The sequence below is a fragment of the Catharus ustulatus genome, chromosome 2 (genome assembly GCF_009819885.2).
Source record: "Catharus ustulatus isolate bCatUst1 chromosome 2, bCatUst1.pri.v2, whole genome shotgun sequence".
Taxonomy (NCBI): Eukaryota; Metazoa; Chordata; class Aves; order Passeriformes; family Turdidae; genus Catharus; species Catharus ustulatus.
This window is the reverse complement of record NC_046222.1, coordinates 28,899,620-28,918,051: the sequence shown is the minus strand read 5'-3', so window position 1 is coordinate 28,918,051 and position 18,432 is coordinate 28,899,620. Positions and strand designations below refer to the sequence as shown.

General features: G+C 40.3%; 1 protein-coding gene across 1 annotated transcript in view; it reads left to right on the top strand.

The window, feature by feature from the left end:
* Positions 1–8,846, top strand: part of MAN1A2 (mannosidase alpha class 1A member 2) — a 165,082-nt gene extending 156,236 nt beyond the window's left edge. The window contains exons 12-13 of the mRNA XM_033051198.2: positions 1,763–1,878; positions 4,355–8,846. Coding sequence (XP_032907089.1) covers positions 1,763–1,878; positions 4,355–4,487 — 249 coding nt within the window. The 3' untranslated portion in view covers positions 4,488–8,846. The remainder of the gene's footprint in view (positions 1–1,762; positions 1,879–4,354) is intronic.
* The last annotated feature ends 9,586 nt before the right edge of the window (positions 8,847–18,432 follow it).

Sequence of the window (18,432 nt, the reverse complement as noted above, 5' to 3'; positions counted from 1 at the left end):
AACAAAAAATAGAGCGTTTTCATCCAAACTTGGAGAAAGCTGTGCTTGAGATAAGGAATTACAGAAGCATTAGATTTTGCCAAGAAAGACTATACCTTTCTTGGCATAAGTTCAGACTCTAGAGCCACAGCCATTCCAATAACATCCTTTTGCCAGTCTCTCCACTTGCTTTTCTAAAAACCTTGCTTTTCAGAAAGAAAGTCTGGATTATTCTTTGGTCCATGAACAGTCTGATTTCCACAGAGTAAGAGTGTATTCTAGGAGAAGGTCAGCTGTAGTTCCTGATGTGCTGTGTGTTACTGTCCTGGGTATCCTGCTCAACTTTTCACTTTTCGTTCCGATTTCAGTGACAGCATCTGCTGACATTCTTTGGCCAGTTAAAAATTCCTCTTTGTTCCCCACTTTTTCTGGTATGCAGAGGTGATACTGAGTCCTTGAAGAGTTAGTTTTGATTAAATCTGTTTTCTCTGCATAAAAAGGGCATCATTCAAAACTTACTTGCTCCCCTGCCTTGGCTCCCCTCAGCTTCTGCTGAGTATAACTAGCAAAAATCAGAATTAACAAAAATGTGGGCCTAAAGCACCACCTGGAGAGGAGCTTCACAGAAGGCTATCAGGCTGAATCATAGATTACTGATCTAGAGGTAGTTATGCTCCTTCATTGCTAGTGACAGACATACCGAGACAAACATTTTTCCTTCATCCCTGCTTCTTTTCTGTCCCTGCATGAATCTATTAAAAGAGTTGGTGTCTGCTGAAGAAGCACAGTCAAAGCAGCAGGGAAGCACAAATAACATGTGAATCATTTCAGAGTCATTTCTTCTGAGCCGGTTTTAATGGCTGATATCCTTGTATGCTGTAAGGTCATGCATGCAAATGGAATAATGAAAGTGTAGACAAGAGGTGCTCTGAGCTACTAAGCTACTAACGCTTTTTTCCAGTCTCCTCCTCTTCCATTGTGCTTTTCACACATTGTTCTTTGTGTTGGGGCTGGGGGGGAAGCGGGGGAAACCATTGGTCCCTTCCTTCATGGAATGTGTATGGATTTAAACTCCATGCTTTAAAGATAAAGAGCTCTGCTGCATCCAACACACAAGCTGACTTGAGTTTCAGTTGTATAAAGGGGAAACAGAGAACATCACATGTAAGAGAAGGAGATGAGGGGAGAAAGCAGCAGCTAAAAGAGTTTACAGGATGAAATCAACAGTCCATGAAGATGAGTACAGTATTTTATTTCTACTTTCAGCAAGTCTCCATGACTAGCCACCAGTCAAAGAATTCCTATAATGCTTCAGACTCTTCCAGTTCCAAAATCCAGGGATAGTTGTTACCTTCCTGTGCACTTCACAGCACTTGTTGCATTGATTTGACCGATGGATGTTCTACTCAGTGTCACTGATGAGGAACTGCATGAGCTCAGAGAAAAAGTCTACAGAGTCCATGTCATCAATATCAACCAACAGTAAATACCCAGGAAAGAAAGTATTCTTCCCCAGAATACTTTCATAGCATGTAGCAGTTTGCCAAATATGGTGTCATTAATAACCCTGGAAAGATGCTACTTCTGTATGTTTCCAGTCTCTTTTTCTTATTTTTCAGCAGAAACTGTTAATGTCCATAGCATCCTTCAACAAAGAGATTCACAGCAGAAAAATGCAGCACAAAAAGAACCACCTTCTTTGTTGATCAAGTCTGATGCTTTAAAGTTTCCAAATTTTTTTCTACAGTTGAATTCTCTGTGTCTTTTCCCTTTCTTTTTGCAGGCAATTGACAAGTATTGTCGAGTTAGTGGTGGCTTTTCTGGTGTCAAGGATGTCTATTCCTCATCTCCTACATATGATGATGTACAGCAGAGCTTTTTCCTTGCTGAAACTTTGAAGTAAGTCCTTTTCACTCCTGCATCTTTCTGTAAAAGCTGCACCTAAATTCTAGAAGAATGTAGTGGCTCCACAGGTAGAGACGAAGACTGATTTTGAGTATTAGGAGCCCAAAATGGAACAGGGAGAAAATAGATCCTGAAAATGGCAGTTCTTGTGCCTAACTCAGGCATCACAGCATGTTTCACTGGGAAAAAGGGGCTCCAAGTTAGTCGTGTGTTAGGGGATAGTGTGGTTATTCTATCCTTCTGCTGACTCCTTACTGAATTCCTCTACACAATTCCTAATCACAATACTTAGTTGCCTCATGTTACCATTATGAAAAGAATACCACTGCTACCTCCTCTGTTGTCTTCTTTAATTTTATTTCGCTTAGTCCTTCAAGCTTGTTTTCTGGAGACTAAAAGTAGTAGTCCCAAAGAGAGAGCAGCAGTTTCAATCTGGTCAGGTCAGAGGAACAGTACCTCTTCAAGAGCTGATGGTATATGATTGATCTGCCTATAAAAGCCAAATGAGAGAATGAAATCTGCTCCTAAGGAGCTTTCAATGTATCATCAGCATCCTGTCTGCATCTTAAATAATCACAAGGAGATCTGAAAATACACTGATGCATCATTCAGTAACTGCATATACTATAGCGCAAGTATTGCAGACAGTGGCATTTCTTTCTTTCTAGGAAAGAACTCAGAAATTTTTACTAACTTTTGGTTTGGAGCATTTCCTGCTTGTGGAACAAAACAAAAGTTTACTGAAGAGCTCGATATTTGATGTTTTTGACATTGATTCAATTGGCATAGCCCAAACCAGAAACTGGTTTCACATTGAGATAAAGCAGAGAACATAAGGTCAAGCAAGATAGCCCAAATGAAAATAAAGACGGAAGGGTTTGGTGTGATGTCATGAGGAAAATGTTCCTCAGAACAGGAGCATAGAATATGTCTGAAACAATGCCTACTGTAATCTTTTCTGCTATTTATGATTACTTTTGCATATTCATTCCTCTCAAATTCTAATTTGGTAACTGTCCCAAATATGCTTTGTTGCTGCTTGGATACTTCAGTTCATCAGAGATACACAGCAAATTTCAGAGTTTTGAGCAGTACCTGGCATGAAGGTACCTGTTGAGTGGGAAGGACCAAGATAGAGAAATAGGTTGCTTAAGTTATTCAAAGGAAAAGTGTGAATCAAATGAGGAAGGTGAGTTTGAGTAAGATGACATATTGCTGTTGTGGTGAGAAAGAGCTTGGAGAACTGCTGTGGGAGAGAGCAAGGCAGAATTATTGAGGAAAGGAAGGGCCTGATGCTTTAAAGACAAATGAAGAGTGTGGAGAAGGAGATGAGATATGTGTGACAAAACTGAACCATCTCTGCAAGAAATTTTTATCTGTAAACAGTAAAGAGATGAAGAAGGAAAGAAAAAACAGGGCTCCACTGACTGGATTGTGGATAGAGCTGGCAAGTAAAGGCAGCAGAAGAATTGATCAGGCAGTGACACAAGGCTGAAAGCAGCAGACACTCCCAATGTCTGATGGAGAGAGAGTGAACAGCTGAACAAGTGTGCATATTCTGGATGTGGCAGAGTCCACCAATCGGATTGTCACCCTTGTCGAGCGCAGCAAGAGCTGTATTTTTCTGGATGGCGGGAAAGCAAGCAGGAGCTGGGAGATCCTGTGCACCCCCACTGTTATGCTTGCACCCACACAGCCAGGTTTTCTGTAACAGCAGAAATGTCCTTTGAGTTTTAGCAGTTGTGTTAGGAAACTTTGACAGATCCCTACTACCAGTTTGTCCTACAGAGTTACAGCACAACCACATTCAAAAGTGTGCATTAAGAAAAAAGGAACAAAAAATATTTTTTTTCCCTGTATATACTCAGTAACCCTTATTTTGTTACATGCTTCATATCCTCTGCCTTGTATTATAATGCACAAATGTTTCACATCTGTGAAAACCTCTGTACAGTCTATTGTCCCTTTCCTCTCACCAGAAACTGAACCAACTTCCAGAATGGTGATGACAAATCAGATACCTACCGTGGTTTAGTAGCTTCTCTTGTGCTGCCATGAAATCTTTGGTTTGTATTAAAGAGGATTAGTAATTTCCAAGTGGGTTTACTCCATTAAGAAAAGCTTTCTGACTTCTCTGCTCTTGTGCCCCCCCTAAATAGTTGTGGTTGATGTCTTGATGTTTGTTTTACACTGCAAGTCTTTGAAGGGAGACTGAAAAAACAAAAGTTTCTTGGAAGGATTAAAATGCTGTCTTTATAACTACTTTGCCTTGAAGGGCTTGATCATAATAAAAATTACTTCAGATCATTGTAATAGGGAAGGTTGTGTATGTGCTGTACAAAGATTGAAAACAAGTAATTTGTTTATACTTGTAGCTGCTGAACTATGGGGCCTGGAGCTGCTCTGTTGCCCCTGCCTACCTATGCTCTGCTTTAATATTAATGTTTTTCATCTCTGTCTTGGTATCCAGGTATTTGTATCTGCTTTTCTCCAATGATGATCTTCTGCCCTTAGACAACTGGGTTTTTAACACAGAAGCTCATCCTCTGCCTGTTTTACATTTAGCCAACACCACACTGTCAGGAAATCCTGCATATCGATAAAAACAGGTCTATGAAGAGGAAGAGAGACTGTTTTCAGCTCTGTTTTGTTTACATGGACCACTTGAGACTTTACCAGGAGGGGAGACAGACAGACATTTGATAAACCTGGACCCTCGAGTCAAGCAAGTATTGGCATGGGAAACGAAGCTCTTCAACATATAAATAAGTTTAAAGTTCTGTTTTATACATGACCAAAATACGTGAGTGTGTATTTTGCAGGATGGAGACTTCGTGCGCTTTGAACCCTGTCAAGACAGGGAATCTACAGATAATATAAATGCAACAAGGCAGAAGAGGCTTTCCCATCCAGGGAGAGAAACTTACTGCTTGCTGTTGCAAGGAACAACACACAGTCACCTCTTCAGATTTCGTGGGTTCCAAATACCTAGGTTTTCTTCTTTTTTTCTTCTGTTTGTTTTTTTTTTTTTTTTATGATGGCATGAACAAAACAACAACAAAAAGCAACTACCACTGCACCCGCTGCATCAGGATTTTAATTTCTTTCTGTACCTGTCTGAATTTTCTAAGGAGCATTTTTTTTGTCCATACTGGCAGCCATTCTCTAATCTGTTAGCACTAAACTCTAAGGTACAAAATGTATTGCCTCCTCATTTTCCCTTTTCAAAATAATGCTTATATCCAAAAAGAAAAAACAATTAGTAAGCATTTGGTTTGTGGTTCGCTGTCATCAGAGTGGGCTTAGTTCATTTGGCAAGCTCAGTCAGAGTCTGGAACATATCACAGGAGTAGGAAGTAGGAGTAGGAAGGAATCTAAGTTTCCCTTCCTCACAAATTATGTCACATGAAAAAAACATTATCTTTTTAGTCCTGGTTCTTTTAGCTAAATAAACAGAGATGACAACACAAGCATAACTGTTTCATGATTTATGTAGGAGGATACAGTATATTGAACTAAAAGAAGCTCCCCTTGAGCTAAGCAGTGAGAGTTTGCTGCTCTGTATTTTTGTACACAATCTGTTACTTTTCATGCTTTGGATTCTATTCGCAGAACCTTATTTGCAGGTATATATATGTATGACAAAGCCTAAAACTATCTTTTATTTACATTACAAAATTTGCCTTTCTTCTGGGTGCTCCAGTACAAATCCAACATGATCTTTGAAAACAGCCTAACATCTCTCACATGTGACTGGGAAAAGAAACTGAAGAGTCTCTTCTTTCATTAATTTATGATCTGCTACCTACATGGGGTTTTTTCAAGTACTTCATAGCTGGTCTGGATAGTATCATTCATGGAGTCTTTTTCAGTCTTCTCTTGTTTGCTAAAAAAAGTTTCACCTTTCCAGATTTTTCATCTTTTCAATTTTGTCACTCTCAATCTCTTTTTACTGTTATTCAGAATCCTTACAGCTCAAATTATTCTTTTTATTCCACTGTATAGCTGTCAAATCTTTTCGCCATGGTGACTGGCCTGTTTGCTGAAAAACAGCCTTTAGGTGCTGGTTTCCCTCCTAATTAGTGCACAGGTTGAGTCTTAAAAAATCTTGATGATGTTTTTGTACTGAAGCAAGTGGAAGAACTCTTCTGTGAAATACAGTGGTACAGCATCAGATTTAAAGGGAGTGAGTGCTATTTTCTCTCCTCAAAAAAGTTTATATATGAAGTTTTAATATAAAAAACCTTTTCTCCTTATCATATTATATCTGACTGTAGAGTTTCCCCCCAAAATTATTCTTTATTGGTTTGTGTCACTAACTCAGACATAGAAATCATCATATGATCTGAGTAAAAATGCTATATATGCATTTTTCCAGACAGTTACTTTAGGTTAAGAGGAAGAAAACATGGATCTTGGGAAAAATTTCAGTCTCAGTTTTTGTACCTTAATACCAGTTAGTTTAGTACTGTAATTGGCATCAGTATCCTAAAAATAATTTGAAAACTTATGAAGTAATTGATATAGTAAATAATACTGATTTCAGTAATTGTTTATTTAAAATTAGAAGTAGCTTAATGACCCCACATTCATTTATTTTTCTAATTATTATTCAGCGACTTACTGGAGAACTAGCAATTTTTCACTTTCCCAAGTTCAGATATGTTGTGTTTTCAAACTGTTTTTCCGATCCTATGAGTACTGTTATTAATTTAAAACTGCACTCAATTGCCTCATTCTTCTACATGTCACTGGGTATATAGGAGAAAGAGGAAAGGCAGACCCTTCTGTTAAAAAAAGAAAGAAAGAAAAAAGAAAAATAATAAAAGCACTTTCTGACCCATAGACCCATCCCTGTACTCCTCCTGATAAATACAGGTGTAGAATGGCTGCCAGTCTGTTCACAGAAAGGTCAAGGACAGAATTCTGGAGTCCCAGAAATAGCAAACTTCTTGTAATTGCTTCTCCTCATCCATCCCCCCTCTTGTGGATTAAAGAGGAACCCTTCAAATTTAATTTCTCTGTGAATCCCAGTGAGTTAACCTACTGCCACATGAATGCCTGAATTGAGGACTAAGCCATTTCATGTTATGGGATGGTGTTCTACTGAAAGCAGATGTATAGTACTGCTATTTCTTAGTGTAGATAAGCAACAGGTACCAAATTAAGGACACTTAATTCTCCTTTTCCAGTTACCCCAACAACAGTCAGTTTATTCTTCATCACTCTTTAAAATATAAACTGTCCTTTTCCTCCAGAAGCCAATGATATGCAGAATCTATCAAAAATAGTGCATTTTAAGGACTAATTGCTGTGTCTTTCATGAACTTCATCCTGAGGTTTCCTAGATCAAGCAGAGTTTGGAAGCAATGGGTTCTGTCTGAGGTACATGCTTAATTACCAAACACCATAGATACTGAAACTTCTGACTGAAATCATGTGCCCTCGTTCTGAGTTCTTCACAGAAAAGTAGGTTCTGATCTGCAAAATGGCATTATGTGCAACCCAAAGTTCAGACTGTTTTCCCTCTGGGTACATAAGGTACAGTAGAATGTTGCCATTTTCATTCTGTTGCTGCTGTCTTACTTTCTTGAAGATAAGGGTGTAAATTTAAGCACAAAAATGACATTTTAGTTCTAGCTGTTTCTGAGTCTTGCACTGTACTCTCTAACAAAAAAATCCTCATTTTCTCTAGGTAGCTGTCCCATTTTACAATTTCTACAATACCCTCTCCCCTTACAGAATGAAATAAAAAACAAAAAATCATGGTTTCGGCACACTGGATTTGGGCAAGAGCCTGTAAATCCCAGAATTGTCTATTTCCTGTTTGCATGCAGTCAAAACAAGGATGTATGGTTCTTTTCCTAATCCAAGCGTCAAACTTGCCTGTTGGTCAGGATCTGCCAGCAGTAATTTTTTTTCTAAGAATTAGAGCTTGACTTTTCAAAGAGGCCAGATTTCTACGGCTTCCATTAACAACCCTGGAGCTGTGCATGTCCTGAAGTCAAGAAGTCAACTTCTTAGCTTTGTTCGCTAAATAAAAGCAAAACCCTTGAATAATACTCTGAATGTTAATTTTGCTGCACAAACTAGTCCTTCAAACTGAATCTTCAAGGAAAGTTAAAAAATAGCAAGTGCCCTGGAGCAGACGGAAGAGCAAGTAGTTCCATGTGCCAGTCACACCTTTGCTGTTCCTTCAGCTTCCTGCTCCAAATTTGTGGAGCAGGTCCTAAACACTGACATATCCCCCCACAGGATTTTGCAAGATTTGAACGTTGCCTGGGTCTGAAAGGTGACAATAATTAAATGTAATGCCATCCTTCAAGGATAGAGGTGCACCCCCTAAGCAAGCCCTGTTGGTATTTACACTACAAAGCCTAGCCCATGTTTATAATGGGACAAATAAGAAACAGGCTTCTTGATACCAGAGAAAAATGAAAGCAAGCTCTTGACCCATACTGTAGTTAGGAGATCAGTTCACCCTGAGAAAGACATCCCTCTTTCACTCCTTGAATTTTGAGATAACAATCTTCTGACTCAAGAGTTTGAGTTACCATACAAAGAGGAAACCCAGGCTCTTTTGCAAGTTGTGTGCATAAAACTGTAGCAGAGATGATAAGCACGAACTGCTTCAGTTGTCAGCATCTTCTAACAAACTGCTCTGTAATTGCCCAGGAAAGTTGAGAACCACCAAAGTCAGAGGGGACAGCCCTACCTGTTACAGTGAATTGTTGCCTTTAATCCTAATTGCTTGGTGGAAGTTGGATTTGCATTCTGCCTTTATTCTTGCTTTGTCTAAAACTGACCGATTATTTTTTCCTCTAAAATAATAAAAGGGCAAAAATCTATCTTCTGATGTGGAAACCTTCTGCCTCTGACCAGGAATCCTGCATACTTTTTACAGATTAAAAAATAATATTGTATATAAAAAAGATTGAATAAAGAAAGTCTTTAAGTGAAAAGGGTGTGGTTTTTGTCCTTTGCCTCCAAAAGCAGCATCCTGTAGCACTGGACTGTGAAGCTGACCCTATTCCAAAGGCTTGGTGGTGTTGCAAATTTTCTTTCCCCTGCAGCCCTACTAAGAACTTTGTCAACTTAAACATTCATCAAGACCCCCGTTGCAAAATTAAACCCCTGTAACCTGCATTTGCTTCTAAAAGGTACCTGTAGTGCTCAGTGGGCTCTCAGGATGCACCTTCATGCACAACATTTTGAGGCTGTTCCTGGGTGCCATTGTGAAAGCCACCAAACCTCAGAAAAGTTCAAGATTTCTCCCCATTTGTCAAATTGTGTGAAAGTGGCTTAAAGGTTCAAAGATCCTTTTAGATGAGGGTAAAGAGACAGGCAAATTAGCAGTAGTACTAAATAATTAAGCCACCAGGTAAAACCTTTCCCAGCTTTTCTTAAGTAGTCAGTGAGTTGGGCAATAAAGTCTGTCTGTCCATTTCCTCTGCTGTCTGGGAAATGGAAAAAGTTCCCAATTGTTTCACAGGGAAACTGGTATGAGGAAATAGCTTTTACTGAACTTGATTTCCCCCTGCACCTTGAAATTCCCTGGAATTGCTGCTACAGCTCTATTTTTTGCAGTACAACTTTTGAATAACCAGATTTGCTTTCTGATTCACATTACCGTAGATAATCATTTCTGTCTGACGTCACTTATGTTGCTCATACGTGGTACCTTGTTTTCGTGATGTGCCATGACTGCCAGCTCTTGTATCCTGCTTTATATCCAATGCCCAACCTTGCCAGGGTGCTTCAACCTCAGGATGTAACAATCATAAGAGGAAATTGCCTCTCAAGTGCCATAATTGAGTGCAACACATGGTTGCTGTACTGCTGTACTGCCATGCCATCCAACTTGAGATCCAGTTTTTCATCCAACTGTTGCTCCACAGCTTTTTGCACAGGCACGTTCACACTGCACCCAGCTTCCAACTGCAGCATCATTTCCAAAGCAGCAGCTTTTGCATCCATTGATGTCCCTGTGGTGTCCTCGGCCCCTGAGCCACCTCACTGGAATTCACCTGGTGAAGCAGATGTGTCCTGTCCTTTGTGGTTGCACTGCATTGATTCTGCCTCTTCAACAGTTAAGTGCTTCACTCCTCTGCGTCCACCTCAACAGACGCTCTTTTGCATGTTCTCTGCCCAAGGGATATATATAGGGAATATCCTCTTTTATCGCTCCCTTGGCGCTCTGCCTGCATGTCACCCTCCCCGCCCTCCCTTCCCTTGCAGACTGTGATTGTGTGTGCTCCTTCCCAGAGACCATGTGCCTTCCCTATGCATATTAATTAGCTGCATTTAAAAATCCTGAAATTAATACTTTAATGGATTATTTTTAACCTTTGTCTTGTAGCTCTGGGAGCTGGCTTCTCTCAGTGCAAAGTCATAGGCTTTCTGTGGGCTGTGGAAAGGAAGTGTAACTCTCTCTGCTTGTTCACATGTGGGATGTGTGAAGGCCAGTGATTTTTGACAATATTTCAGGCTGAGCCAACTCCCATGAGAAATGGTTTGAGAAAGAGCAGTTACTCGTATAGCCAAACTTATTTGCAGGTAAAAAGGTAAAAATTCAGGGAGGAAGGAAAAAACACTGTGTGTTCTTGTGTACCAACAGTGTCACTGTTTGCTTTCTTAGATTGTTTCCATTGTGCGAGTAGTCGCAGGTGACAGGTATGATGTCTGTCTGCAATAGTAATAAGAATTTTTAGAAAAATCTAGAAAGAATTGTCAGTACAGAACATGAAGGATCAGATAATGCTGAGGCCTGGAACAGCAGAAGATGAAATTTAAAAAGTCAAAATGCAAAATGCAAAATGTCTCCTGGGACAAGGAGAAAACCTTTCACTATAATCTGGGATGTTATCAGTCTGAAATTGGTAACAGAGAAAATGAACATACAGTCAGCCATAATAGAGAGATTACCAATGCAGGATGAAAAAAGCAAGTGAAATTAAAAATGTTGTGCTGAGTCAAAACTAAAGTCTGTCTGACTTCATATCTTGACTCAACTCTGATCAGAAATCCCAACAGAAGAGCAGGAAAGTGAATTTTGATATTTCACAAACGTACCCTGAAGTGATCTGCAGCTTCCTGAGCCATAGGTGGTTGTCTTGGTATTTAACAGGCCTTGAGATCCATGGAGGGGGGGGGCCTGTTCTTTGGAATTGATCCAGTCACTTATTGAATCAATACTGGCTGTCAGGGAGCAGAGAAAGCTCTGCCTGAGAACCTCATGGTGCTGGCAAGACATCCCTGCACCTGCGAGGGTGTTTCTATTGAAACAAAAAATGTGTCAGTGTCATGCAGAGATGGGTGAACAGCTCTGAGATCTGGTGTGCAGTTCTGGTCACCTGTATTCAGGAGGGCTTGTCTCAGTGGAGACAGGAGTATTGAGGCTTACCAGGGAATGGAAAGTTGGCATCAGGAGAGTTGAAAGGAGTTCAGCCTGGCAAAGTGGAAGGTTGAAAGAGGTGATAACTGCTGTCCACAAACCATTAAGTGCTTGGTCAGCCTGGGAGAGAAAAAAGCTGTTTTTCCAGGAGGACAAACCTTGCACAAAAGCCCCACACAAACTGGTACCTGCAATGCCTGAATAATTTCTGACAGTGAGGTCCTAGGAGTAGAAAACATGTTTATCTGCTGAATAAAAGGATTATGTTTTGTGCTTGCCTGCAGTTTCATGTACCTGAATCAAGGATGTAGGAGGTCCTTTCCTCTCCTGCATTCTAGAGCTCCTGTGGGATCTCTAAGTCTAGTATTGAATTTACCAAAGCTCTTTCATTTTCTCTGTTATCTGTTTCTAGGGCAGGACAAGTGTAAAATGCCATTGAATCAGGAAGTAAAAAACCTTTCATAATTTCATGGGTGTGAGTTATTAATTCACATTTGCTATGCTGTTTGAGTAATGATGTATATAAGTTCACCAAAATACTTCCTATCAAGTTTTCTAACACGGTTATCCAATGACCTTTCACCACTGGATTTGCTGTAGAGAAATCAGAAACAGATTGGAGCACAGTATTAACAATATAGGGACACCAGTCTCTTTTGATCTAAAGATTGTTACTGAACAAAACCCGGATAACTGAGAATAGTACATTAAAACAAAGGAATGGTACAGTCTGCAAATAGTGTTCTTTGTGCAGTGATTCTTACACAGCAAAACAAGTGAAGATCATCAGTACCCTCAAGAGACAGTCTCTGAAGATACTCTCTGTTGCATGCATTTAAATTCTTTTTGCCCCCAGTTCTAGATGGCTCATCTTGTCCGTAGTTTGAGTACACATTCCATTATTACTTGAGGTGCTTTATGCCTGTGGGTGATTTCTACACTAATTAATGTTCACATCAAGGGATTTTTCTGACAGTTCTCTGGCATTTTTGCAAGTTTTCTCTTCGCTCTGCACTGATCTGTGGTCATGCACTTTGTATGCTTCAGCCAGGTACATAATTTCGAAGAATCCATAGATTCTTGCAGTTAGTGTGCTCAAATCAAACCAGTGTAACTTGAGCAACCATTTATGTTGGACCAGTACTACAGTTTGCTAAACCTTATGCCAAGCTCCCACACTGTACTTTTACTTGTATCACAGCAAGGTTAGGTTTTCACGTTCTCATTAGATATTTTGCAATTTAAGTGGAAATTTTCCACAGGAAAAGGATCCTCCAAATCTTTGAATACCCACCAGCCATCAACTTGTTGAATTAATTGCTTCACTGTGAAGCAGGCTTTGATGAGTTCAGTGACAACAGTGAAAAATTCACTGCCACATCCAGGTGACATCGTTACATTGATTTTTTATTAGCTTAAATGATACACAAATGCTGCTTTTTCGAGTGTGTCCCCTAAGAAAACCTTTCAATATACTGCCTTAAATTTCCTCTGGATCCTGATCATGCTATTTCTTAATAGAAGTCCTTTCACAGAACACAGTGTATAGCCCTGGAGATGTTCTCTCTGAACAGGTTATGTTCAGTGCCAGACGCTGCTTAGCTGCATCAGGAAGATGCTGTGCCCACATCTATCCTTTTTTCAGCCCTGCAGTAGAAACTTCTTGCCAACTTGAGCTGTTGGGAACAGGCAAGAATGTTGCTGGGTGTGCTCTGGTTCTGGTCAGCTCAGAATCTGTAACTCATGATTTGTTTTCAATAATAGTATTAGACTGATTTCCAGAATGGTGACATTTGAACTTTAAGGTTCAAATGTCAAACACTCACAATGTCTCCCAAATGCTGAACAGCCTTTGCCCACCTCTGTGTGTGTAACCTGCCAGGATGTGCGAAGTTCCTAGTCTGAGGAGTCAGTGAGGCTGAGCCAAGCCAGCCAGGCACAGGGGGCACAGGCACAGCAGTCTGCCCTGAACAGATCAGAAAAGCAATACAGAGGATGAAGATGCATTTGTGATGTGGGACATGAACTGTGACTGTAAGGAGCCTTCCCTGTGGAGGGAAAAAAATTGCCTGATGGGGAGGGTCTCTAAACTCTGTGGACACCTAAGATTTTAACTGGCTCCTGTTGAGAAAAGGCTGTACTTCAACTGCTTGACAAGCCTGATTTTTCAAAAACTGAGGAGTCAGGCTGCAAGAATTATGAGATTGCTTCTAAATAATCAGTTTGAGAATTTTTTTCCATGTCTGCAGTTGTGGGATTTTTTTTTTAATCTCAAGCTTTTGTGTCACTCATAGTTTAATATTTCCAAGCCCTAGCCTTTTTTTTTTTCCAGAATGGTGACAACTACCCTTAAAAATAAAGGAAAAATAAAACTTTGCTTATCTTCCAATCTGGCAGAAGTTCCAGCATCATGAAATTATCAAGAGTGGGCACTGCTGCATTAAGCTCTCCCTGAGCATTGGTACAAGTACTTAAGGACAACTTGCTTTTCAGAAAACACAATTTTTAAATGTTTTACGACTTAAATGTGAAGCAGACATAGATCTTCATTGTGTGGACATACCACACAATTTATCCTGTTGGCTACTCTGGTTCAAATAGTTGGTTACACCCTGGTTTTAGTGTGATGGCTCACAGTAATCAAGTATAAATCATAACGCTGAAAACCAGGACATCCAAGTAAAATGTCCCTGTGATATAAATGCGAGCTCCACTATTTCTTTTGGATTCTTGGACTGATCTTTATAGGGAGAGAATAATTTTTCCACACCAAAGTGAATAATTAATGGGATTCATACACTTGACCTTGACTCTGTCACCTGTAGTTCTTCCATCACTTCCTGCAGGAGTGCTGGAGGGAGGAAGCAAGGGAGAAACTCGAGGAATTTTTTAATCTTGTGCTACTTATCTGCGTGTACAGAGACCCAGTAGACTTCCAGTATATTAACCAATTTGTTCTCAGGAACAAAAAACTAGACAGTGACACTGTTGTTTTGGAAGCTTCTTCCAGACGCTATCTCAGCTGTGCTGCAGTTCTTGTGTTGTCACAACTAAGCGTGGCATCACTCCCACTGGAGCAGTGTTCAGAGGATGAACCTGAGATCTTTTCTTGAAACGCATGTATCAAGTCATTCCCTTAAAGCAACATTTTGAAATCGTGACTTGTAAGAGGAGTTGTCTTGGGTTGTAAAGCACTCAAAAATGTTAGCAGAATAGGAGGTGGGGTGAATACTTGTGTGATGTTTCGGGGTTGATAATTTGTTTGTCTGGATCCCCTGTACCCAGCAGCAGGCAGCCTGCACCAACAACCTTGCACTGTGTTTTTTGTGATAGAAGTGCAGACTTTGTGAAGACAGAAACTCTGCAGTCGGAATATTAAGTTGGCCTTTGCAGAGCAGGTGAGGGGAAACCATCGCTGAAGATACCATCTTGTGGCAGTAAGAGGCACAGACCAATAGAGCAGATCTAAACTGTGTGAAGCAAAGCATCAGCCGTACCGAACAGCTGATCATACACTCCTCCCTTTCCAAAAAAAAGATGCCACCGAGGAGCAAGTCCTGATCCTGATCTGATCTCGCTCTGCCCGCTGTGTCCTCGCCCAAGAGCGGCGGGAAGAGGACACACAGGGAAAGTCCCAGGTTTACACTGCACTCACCCCTCCCAGCGGCCGCTCCGGGACATCCCTTGCCCAAAACGGCTTTCCCTGTGAAAGGATGGCGAGATCCGAGTGTGGATCTGGTCCTTGCTCTAGGACCTCTCCCAGATATGTCCATGACCACTTCGCACTCGCCTTTCCAGTAAATCAGGGAGCTTTGCCTTCTGCCATCAGCACCCCGATGCCCAGCTTGGCTTCCAGAGCTCCCGGGGGCTCCCACAGCCCAAGGCGAGGCACAGACAGGCAGGAGATTCCAGCTGGATCTATATCCTGCAGGAGGACCCAGTCAGTTTGCAATTGATCACAGACCTTGTTGCGAGAAGTGATCCAACTCCTGCTGTGAAGTTGTCCCGGTTCTTTTCCCTCGTTTATGGAAAGCAATCCCAGGAAGAGAGAGTTCAAATTAAATGAGACCATTGTAAAAATAACTACTTCCTCTCTGTAAATACACTGCCAGTGCCTTTAAGGGGGCTGAGGAAAAGTTCTTAGAGAAGCAGGAAAAGTTGAATGCTGCAGAACGACCACCTCAACTTTGTACAGGCAGAACCTACTGTTCCATGGTCAGGATCAAACAGTTTTCATCTCTTGATTTTTCCTCATGGCTGCCCAGAGAGACCATTGCTGCAGCAATGCCTGTGTGCCAGAGTTTATTTCAAGAGCCCTGTAGACAAGAGATACCAATTCCAAGATGGACCAAAAGAAACCCCCCCATTGAAAGTGAACGTTCTTGGACTTCGTGGTGAGTGTGCAGCATTCCTTATGTCATCAGCACTTGCAAATAAAGCATGTAGAAAGCCCAAGTGCATATAAAAATCCAGTGTGCTTTTGGTCTAGATAAATTAAACCTAAATGTATGACTAAAATTGCATGTGGGATTATCAGAAAAATATATATCTGGCTTCTGATGTAATTACCACACTGAAAATTTTGAGGTGCAAGAATATTTGAAAAAGAAAATAGAGAAACTGAAGATGCTTCATTCCTGCAATTTATTTTCTTTTTACAAAAATAATGAAAGGACAAGATGATTACCGAGTGTATCAGTACCTTCAAAGCAGTTTTTGCTCACATGTATCATGTTTCTTTTTAACTTTCTAGGTTGTGTTTCCACATTTTAGGCAGCAAAAAATCTCAATCTTTCTCCATCTTAATGGTCTTTCGCAATGCATGCTAAACATTTTGAGTGGCACCTGTTATAGGATCAAGCTGGAAATTTAATAAATCGGGGTTTTTGATTAATTTTCTTTTCCATTTTGGAGATTAGTCCTTAACTACTTGATATTCAGTGCTTGCTGCCAGCACTGGAGAGACACATCTTATTTAAGAAATGAGACAGGTTTAGTTATGTGAATGAGGAATGTCTAGAAATAGAAATCATTGGTCTGAGTAAGAAATCCATTGCACAACCATACATTAATTCCACTTATCCGGTGTTTTTTGAACTGAGATGAAGATGCAGATAGAGAGCTTGCAGGAGGGAGAAGAGTATTACATGGGACTACAGGGATCATGTTCTTCTGGAATGTACCCGACTGTACTCCCACTTCCCAAATTAGCTTTACAGCCACTATAATCTATTATATCTACATGTATAAGTGACAGATTTTTCAGGTCAAGAAACAGTTGTTACTTTTGGTTTCCTACAATAACAGGGGCTGTGCATAACTTTTCACATTGTTATTCTGCACAAAGCCTATGAATTGAGCCAAAGCTTTAAAAAAAAATTCAATTTTAAAGATAGTTGAGAAAGTTAACATTAATTTTGTGATATTATCATTTAGTCTGTATTTCTTAATTTAACTTTATAATATAAAAAAATACTGTTATTTGAAGACTGCAATGCACTAAGAATATCAGTGTCATGCTTGTCTGATGAAATGGATTTTTCACAAAAACATGCTTATTGGCATTAACTATCCAACTGTCCTCCATTGATTGTATCCTATATCATTGATATTAATTCCAGGCATAGATTTCTGATAGCCACTTTTACTTCTGTTCCTCTGGAGCGTCTTCCTTATTCCTAAATCTATTCAAATTGTGCATTATTATAGTTCCCGGTCTCTTTTAGCATGCAAAACTCTGATCCTCTTTCCACTGACAAAATATTTAACAGCAAATGGTGGTCTTTATAAACATAGGTTTTGTACCTGCTGGAACCAGAAGTCATTAATTTGCCTTTAGCATGTTAGCGTCACTGTATATATTTGCTATTTCTTCCTTTTCTCTGTGTCTGAAAGGTAAATAAATGCCTTTCCAGCAAAGCAGCCTTAATGTTTTGGGTTTTTTTCTTTTCCATTATTTATACAGAATTCTTCTTACTGACTGTGATCCTCATGACAGTGGAGCTTCATTGATAACCAATAGTTTGCTTTATTGATTGCCAGACAAACTAATTAAATCAGAAGAATGGTCTTGGTCAGTTGATGTAAAAAATATGGCTTGTTCTGATCAAGTACATTTTGTAGCTATTTTGCTAACCTGCCAAGAGTACAGGAACAAGCTACTGCAAAATAGACTGGAATGCAAACTTAGAGAAAATGAACCCTCTGCAGTAAGACTGCCCATTCTCCCTCTTTGTATCCTTGGAATATCCTTATTGACTTGTGTTTGTTACTGGGTAACAACACACAACACCTCCAGTGCTCTGAATGACAGGATAAATGTTTCAGGTAGCCACTCTCTTGGGCTTCCACGATGTTTTATTGCACGCCTTCCAGTATTTTGGGCAACCACCTGAAGCAAAAGACATCACAGATGCCAACCCAAGGGTGCTCAGGGCGGGACAGAAGTGGGGAATAAGCTTCCTGTAATCAGGAATGGCTTGTCATGGGGATTGAAGGAAGGGACGTGGTAGCAAGACACAGGGAAGAATTTCAACAAAGGAGGAGTTTGGCACTTGGAAATCTGACTGTTGAGAGCAAGGAGAAATGAAAAGATCCTACTGTCTTCCTGTGAAGACAAAAATGGCAAAGAAAGCTCTGGCAATGGGAGCTTCCACTTGGGAAAAAAGTCACTGAACTATGGAAGAAAAATTGTCCTTTATTCTCTCTGGCAGGATCTGTGGATATTTTAGGACTGCTGTTAAACCTGTGGAAAGGTGTCCCAGTTTTCTGGTATGTGTTTTAATACCTCAGCCCTTTGATGTGTGAAGTGTCTCCCCTTATTAAATAGCAACCTTGCTGCTGTTGTTCTCCCTTTTCCTTTCCTGCTCTAATTTCCCTGTGCCTGGATTGCCCTTCCTACTCCTGCTTCAGTGACAGAGCAGCTGTGGCTGCATTCATTGCTTGTCACTCACTGAGCACTAGGATGAAATATGAATAGCCTAGAAGAACTATGGGTGTTACTGTGTTAAACACTTTGTTGCTTTTCTTAAGGCTGTGCAGAGAGTGGAATAAATAAAATAAGAGTGTGCATGCAGAGGAGGGAAGAGGAACAGTGTCCATGGAAGGGGATGGAGAAGAGGAAAGCTATCTAATGTGAATAATTAAACCCAGCA